We start from the raw sequence: 8,360 nt of genomic DNA, 5'->3' as shown, positions 1-8,360 counted from the left end.
TAATAGTTATAAAGTACCATTTACCCGGAAGGTATATAATAGGAAACCCTTATAAATGTTGCTTAATTAAGGGTTTTCCTTATTAGAGGAAGAAGTATTTATTAAGGCTAAGCTTCCTAGTTGTTGCTATAGCTAGAGATTAAAGTAGGCATCTAGATGTTAGTAACGGAGTTATAAAAGGGTAATATATAATTATAATTTACCTACTTTATAAGATACTGGAGCAATAGTTTACAATTTAAGTTAAGAAAATTAGGACTTGCTTTCTTCTATAGATAGGTCTATTTATAGGCCCCCTATACACCAATGCTCTATAATTATTACAACTTCTAAACAACTATAATTTGTGTTTAGATTTACTGTTATATCTATTTATTTCTTAAGATACTTTTACAATTCCGTAATAACTACACAGTAAGCCTAAGATTAGTAGCGCTAATATTATTCACTAAAGTAACCCTCGTGTGGGGTTAACGCAGTACTACATACTTTAAACTTCTTATATAAATTAATAGGTACACACATCCTTTTTTAAAGCGCCTTTAAAAATACGGTTAGAACCTAGTAAAAAGAGGAAGTAAAGTTAAATAGAGCGATTTTATACAGGGATAAGGAAACGCCATTACTATAGTAATAATGCGTTAGCGGAAATGTAGCATAGTTAACTCTAACGCTATCTCTTAGTACACCCTTTTAAATCTACTTATCCTAGCCTTTCCCTTTGTCCTTAATAATATATAATGCAGATTCCGTAGGGTAACCCTAATCTATACTACAGCTGCAGTCTTTATAAACTTTAACTGTCTATTATATACCTGCCTATTTTATACTAATAGATCTTGTAGTCAATTTACGTATATACTATTTTATAGTCCTCTTATTAGAGCACAGCGGCCTATTTTATCGCAATATCCTACTTCTTCATTTTACTATTATACTATATATAATTACACCCAGGTTTACTATAAGTGTACATACGGTAAGAGCTTAATGTATAAAGTACTACGAGACGTAAAAAAGATACCTAGTAAATATAGTTGCAATATAAGGAAAGCTATTATTATGTTATATATAGCTAACACTCTATTCTAGCAAATACCAGCTTAATAAAAACTGCGGTAAGTTAACTATCTACTTTAAAGACTAAGGCTAATATAATAATTTCTAAGTAATTATAAAGACACGCCCTTAAAATTAAAGCCATAGGAGGGTTAAGTTGGTAGTTTGGGAATTAAGGGACGTTTATCTATTATTAAAATATAAAAGGTATATACGTATTTACCTAATATAGAAAAAGATATTATAAACATTTGGAGTAAGTTATATATTATTAGTATTCGTCTGTTTAATATTAGCATTCAATATAGCTTAGAGGGATTAAGAGCTATAGTGGCGTAGCTTTAATGTAGGCGAAGGGGTTAGATAACTAGTGGTGGCGAAGACCTTAGCTAAGCCTAGCTTAAATCCCGCGGCTTTTAGCGTACTAGGATCTATATTAAGCTGCCTTATTATTAGGTTAAAAGGCATATAAAGACTAAAAGCTAGTATTAGAGAAAGGGGGTCTGTAGGATTAAAGTATTATAATCTTCGCTAGTATATCGTACTAGTTATGCCTTTATAAAGCCCGTATTAAATAGCAGTAGGTTAATTAAGGCCATAATAGCGTAGATTTTAGGATAGATAAACCCAGACAGTATAATCTAGAAGACATAATCTTTACCTCCTAAGCAATATAAGGTAAATTTGCGTAAAGTCTCTAGGTCCTAATTAACTCGACTAATAAAGGTAATATAGGCCTAAAGAGGCGGATTAACCTACTAGAGTTAGGTATTAATGGCCCTATAGATAATACCTTACTTTAAACAAATAATATATAATTAGGATAAATCTAAAATTATTAGTCCCGCCGATTATAGTTTAGCGTATAAGGGCGCTAGCCGGCTTAGCGTTCTATTAGTTATATTCCGCCATTTCGCTTCTAACCTAGCGGCTATATAAATAAGCTATAAGCCCCTTTAATTTCACTAACTATAGCTAGCCGCTAAAAACCTATAGGCGCCTAAAGAAGACTACGGTCTTTAGCATAATAAGATAAAGGTACGCTCCCTTTACTAGTTTATAGTAGCAGTCCAATCTAATCCTTTATAGAAAAACGGCCTTAAGGCATTAAGAAAGAAGAACTATAACGAGTCTAAAGAAGCGTACGCCTTAAAGGCATCTTATAGCTTTAAAAAAGTAAGAATAAAAAGCCTATATAGAAATACTCATCCTTTTTAACAGAGGAGGTACGTCTATATTTGTTTAGTAAACTACTACTTAAGGCTAACTTAACCGCCTGGTTATAGAATTACCCGCCTCCCCTACTATTATAGGGCTAAAAACAACCCCAAGAAGCGGAAACCCTAGAAAATTATATCTTAGTTAAGCGGCCTTAAAAACGTCCTCAATCTTTGCCCGTAGGCCCTTCTTTTAGGTAAATATTTAGTTAAAAGGTAGCTAGCGCTATTAACGCATCTAAGAGAAGTTATATTAGATATTAAGTAAGGAAGATATTTGGCTAAAGGAGTTCTTCTAGTAAGACGATTAAAATAACAGTATATTATACTTATTTGCGAGGAAAACACCTTTTCTTCGCCGTAAATAGTTAGACTCTAGCTTTATTATTTTTACAACTTTAAGCAACTAAAGGCTAAGAGAGAAAAAAAGTACTATATATAACAATCTAGGCTATAAAACTATGCTTTAGACCCTAGGCGGGTTTTATATAAATAATTATAAGCTAGGTATCTTGGATAAAAGTAAGAGCCTCTATTATAAATTACTTAAAAAGAAGTATATACTTCTAGAAAATATGGTATTCTACTATAGGGCATTTAATAAAGCTTATTAGAAACTGCGAGGCAAGAATAAAGTAAGGATTATTTAAGATATTAGTTAACTGCTTATTCCCTCTATAGAAACCCTTACTACACTTAGCAATAAACGCTTTAACATTTTAGCCAAAAGTATTAATAAGGGCTAGAACAATTCTATACCTATAATAAAACCTTAGCTATAGCTAGATTACACTACTGGCTTCGGGCGATCTACCTTCTTAAATAACTATTTTAGCAAACTTTAACCTATATTAGGCAATCCTTTATACGTATTATATTTTATAGCCACTTACTATATACACTTTCTATTTCTAATAAGTGAAGTAAAATATAGCACTACGGGACTTAAGATTGTAGATTAATAAAACGTATATAGCATAAAACTTATAATAAGAGGTATTATTAAACTTTTTAAATTAGTAAAGAGGGAGAATAAACTCTATAGGGAAATTTTAACTTTTTTAATTTCTTATAATTACCGAACAGTACGGCTATATAGCTACTACCCTATTATTAATAGAATTAAGTTTATAACTTACTGTCATCTAATTTACACCTTTAATATCTTACTACTTAGCAGTAAGGAGAGATGGACAAAATATAATTTCACGGTAAAGGCTTATATTAAGTCGCTTACTCTTCTAAAGAAGATCTATTCCGTTATTAATAAGTTACCATCTAACTTTAATCTTAAATACTCTTAATAATTTAAGCTACAACCATCGGAGCACTTTAGACTTTCGCAGCAATCTAAAAACCAGATCTTAATACTAGGAAAATAAAATAGTAAGTTAAGCTACGCTAACTTATAACTAATTACTCTGGAAATATTAACATAAATAGCCTCTAAAAAGCAGAAGAAGGGACCTAATACTACAGCTAGAAGATTAGTAGGATAAAGCTTTAGAATAGAGGGCAAAGCTATTATATAAGTTGCGTCTCCTAAACAGCGCTTAAGGGGGTCTATTTCGGGCCACCTTTATCTAGTAACTATAAAAAGCTAAGGGCGGTAAGGAAGGTAATAATGTTAATAAAACGCTGTGCCATAAGCCTGTAGTAGTAGAATTAACCTCGGTAGGGAAGCCCTAATATCCCTCCCTATGTTATAAGACACCCTCTATACCAAGATATATAAGGGGTACTTTAACTTTAAGCAACTTAGTTTTTTCACATATATTAATATTTGCCATAGTTCTATAGTTATAAGTTATATACTATAGCTATTTATAAATATCTAAGACCCCTCCTACCTAAAAATTACGTTTATATTATTACCTTTACGCTTAAGTTATAAAGAACCTTTTTTTCGCGTATAATAGTGTTCCTTCGCTGCAGCACTTATACTGTTTTGGCTATATAATTACCTACTACCACCTTTAAAATTATCTAGAAACCGTTAGCTAAGATAGGAAAAAGATAACGCCACTAGTTAAAAGAGGATTAGTAGTATATACAGTGCGGAATTTAAAGTTAGAAATAGCGGCAGTTTGGGGCTCCTACTAAGGAAGGGGGTTTAATAGCCCCCCCTAGATAGGGCTGGTAATAACATTAAGGTTAGAGCAGGTTATATAGTACTTATCTTTCCCATTAGGCAACCCTAGAACACCTAGCTTTGTTAGCCACTACTATACCTAGTATAATATATACGTAAAACCTGTCTCTAAATCCGTAGAGATAATAAGGTTGGTCTTATACCACTATTTATTAGCAGACTTAGGCTAGCCAGGAACAGAGTTAGGAAACTTATTTTAGCGTACGGTAGAGATAGTGCTACTATTAATTTAATAGCATCTATTATCGTTAAAGTTCTAAGCGGTTAAGAGTCTCCCTCTTTAGTTACTGCTAGTGCTATCTACAGTCCACTATAAAACGTCTATTAATATTTTATAATTTCTTAGCTAGGTAGTTCCAAAAACAAAGACCGTACTAGCCGCTCTTAGCTTACCCGGCTAGTTTTACGGTAGCGTAATATAGCCGTTTTTAAGATATTTTATAGCGACGTAAGCCCCTAATATAACCTAAAGTTATAAAAAATTCGCCGTTTAGTTGGCGGTCCTCTATATTAGAGTATATAAAAGATCTAAACCATCTACTTTAATCCTATTTAAGGCTAATAGTAGTAAGAGATAAGTTATTATATTATTATTAAAACCAGAAATAGTGCGAGAGACATATCTATAAGGGTAACTATTAGTCCCTATTACGGACGCTTTAAGTACAATATTACGACTACTTAGAGAAGAGTTAGAAGAAGCTAGTTAGTTAATACAGGCACGGTCCAGAATAGAGCCGGTAGAACTATATAATGAGGAATAGTAACTAAGTCACGTAATATAATCTATATAATGTATACAATTTATATAATCCGTAATAGAGTAGATAGAGTATACGTACCTTATATACAAGGAGGGTTTCCTAGAAGTACGGTTGTGTATTTAAAGGACCACAGTCCCTACTCTAGATAGTTCTTTCCTTATAGTAATTCTTAGAATATAATTGGAGTTAATCTATTAGGCAACCACTCCACTAGTTATTATTATGTTATTAACTTACTTATAATACCTATATACCTAGCCCAATAATAAGCCTATTGTAGTTCTTACTATAAGGTTCCATTACACAATTACTACCTAGTTATAGTTTTAATAAGTCGAATAATATACTACCAAAAGCAGCCACTATAACGCCATCGACGGCGGCAACTACTTTAAGGTTAGGAGGCGACACTAGTATAGCAGATACTAACTCGCAATAACCTATAACGGTTAAATAACTATAAGAGATAGTTAACTAGTTAATAGAGAATAATACGACGCTTAAATAAAGGATTAATAGAATAGGAGCAGCAAAGGTTAAGTTACTATTAATTAAAAGATTCTTAGGAAAGAGATTAAAGCTTAAAGGATTCCTTATATAAATACACTTTAAGGTTATATAGGAAGGAGTAAAGCTAGTAATACCTATAGATCGAATATCCTATATAGGACTATTCCTATTAGGAAGAGCACTTAAATAGTTTAAGCTTTACCTTATAGAAATATAGGTAAATAAAATAACGACTACTAACTAAGAGGTATAGTAAGTTAGGAAGAATTTATAGAGCGACTTATATAAATATTCGGAGATCTAGAGGCAGTAACTATAGCGGAAAGAAAACTCTAAGATATTACGTAATAAACNTTAGCAATTAAGTATANAANNNAGTTNTAAACNCTAGNNATATAAGTTAAGTNGAATAATAAGGCGCTTATAGTACAGTATAAATAGGGACTTAAGGCTAAAGTCTAGGACGTAATTATTCTAATAGAAGATGCGGATACCCTAAGGAAGTTAATAGATTAAGTAATAAAGATTAATAATAGGATCTACTAAAGGGAACAGACTAAGAGAGGTTAGGATAGAGTTCTATAATTATATAAGACGTAGAGTACGCAATAACTAAAGCTAAGTTAAAAACTATAGTATAGCGTAAAGCTAATAGACCTAAGTGGTACTAAAGAAACCTATAAGAGATAGAGTAAGAAATTATAAAAACCTAAAGGTTAAGGATTTAGTAATTACAGGACTAAGGAGTAAAGGCTAAACTAGGGATCTTAGCAGTAGAAGACGTTTAGGTGGACTCTATAGCAAAGTTAATAGTTTAAAAACGGAGCTTATATAAATTATAGAAAACAAGATCACTTTATAAGGGATTGTAAAAATGGTTAGAGTTACTATATAATAAAGGGAACCAGACTAATAGTAGATAATATATATATATAGAGAAATAATAGTATACTATAAGGAACAAAAGAGTGTTTAATTAGAAGTTTTGCGTTTTATTATAATAACGCATACTAAATTTATAAAGACGCTAAATATAGCGTAAGCTATCAGCCATAAAAGCTAGAGTTAAGAGGACTTAGAAGAACTAGAGAGTTAGATAAAAAAATAAAATTAACTTTATAAGCTAAATTAGAATATTACAGTAACATGCAGACAATAATTAGTAATAATAATAATAGAATTAGAGTATTTATTAATTAATAGTAATAAGGATAATAAAGAAACTAATTAGGGGTATCTAAACCTTAATAACGTAATTATAGAAGTAAAGACTAAGACCGCTATAGAGTAAGGTTTAATAACGGGCATTATAACGCCATTAGATACGGCATCTATTACTTTATAAGATAGAAGGAGAAGTATTTAAAAGGGATTAAGCAAGTAGACGGCTGCTAGTACTAGCTTACCACTTAATAAAGGCAAAAGGCCAAAGGCTTAAGATTCTTAAGATAAGATAAGAGAAATCTAAGATTCTAAAAATAGGATAGGAACAGCTTAAGGACCTATAACGGATAATAACTAATAGAGTAGAGCAGTAGCTTAGTTTAAAGATATACGAATAAGCTTAGGATAGAGATTTCTAGAGGTATAAGATTCTTAAAACGAGATAAGTAAGATTTAAGACTCTTAAGATAAGATAAGAATACTACGGACGCCTAGTTAGACTAAGGCGGGAGTAAAGCTTAAGTTAGAAGCGAGTTTAGGATTAAAGAATTTAAGGGACTAGGAATTTAGAGTATAAATAAGGACACCTATAAATAGGAAGCGTAAAGCTTTATTATAGATTAGAGAATCTACAATATAAATAGCAGTTAAACTAGGAGATAAATATATAGACTTAGAGGACCTACTAAGTAAACTAGGGGTTTAGCTTAAAGATTAAAAGTTTAATACGTAGATTAAGAAGTAGGAAGACTTTAAGGATCTACTTATAAGATGTAAAAAGAGAGAAACTATAGTAGAATTTAGAGTAAGAATTGCTGTATGGCAAGAATAGAAACTAGATAAGAGATTTAGTATATTAGGACGTATAAGGGACAAAGCACCTATATAAAGAGTTACTAATAGACCTAAGATAGGCACACTAAGAGCTAAGTGGCTTATTAAACTAGAATAAGAAGAGGATTTAGGGATTTTAACTAGATTTAAGGAGTAATATATAAAGGGCTATTACAATACAGTAATAAGAAGATACTTCCTTACGGATAAGCTATATATACTTAAAGGGCTGTACTAAAAGTGGTATAGGCAACGATATAACGATAAGTAGGAAGATTTCTATATATAGTTAGATAAAAAAGTTATCCAGAACTACCTAATTATAGAAAAGGCTATAACCCATATTAAAGGAGCCTTAATTATAACGTTAAAGGATTTAGAGGAGTAATTAGAGGACTAGAGAAGTAAAAGATAAATTTTAGTACCTGCAAATAAAGTCGCAACGCTTAGATTAATACAAAAAAGGTTTAAACTTAAGAATAAAGACGAGCTAAAAGTTAACTTAAGATACTAAGTATATTATATACTATTATAGATAGTATATATAGATAATACGTGTAATATATATAGAGCACTAAAAGACAAAAACCAGAAATATCTAGTGAGGATATATTAGTTAGCAGATAAGGCGAAATATTAAAACGCTAAGTATATATATGG

At 31.2% G+C, this 8,360-nt stretch overlaps 1 protein-coding gene across 1 annotated transcript; it reads left to right on the top strand.

Moving 5' to 3' along the window:
- Positions 1-3,241: 3,241 nt before the first annotated feature.
- On the top strand, positions 3,242-3,580 carry K441DRAFT_567677 (uncharacterized protein; the record flags this gene model as incomplete). Its single annotated transcript, XM_067643805.1, has 1 exon — positions 3,242-3,580. A coding segment is annotated over one exon (339 nt), but the record flags the coding sequence as incomplete, so codon positions are not given.
- Positions 3,581-8,360: the final 4,780 nt, after the last annotated feature.

This window comes from Cenococcum geophilum, assembly GCF_001692895.1.
Source record: "Cenococcum geophilum 1.58 unplaced genomic scaffold K441scaffold_29, whole genome shotgun sequence".
Lineage (NCBI taxonomy): Eukaryota > Fungi > Ascomycota > Dothideomycetes > Gloniales > Gloniaceae > Cenococcum > Cenococcum geophilum.
The sequence above is the reverse complement of the archived record's forward strand: the minus strand, read 5'-3'. Positions and strand labels throughout refer to the sequence as shown.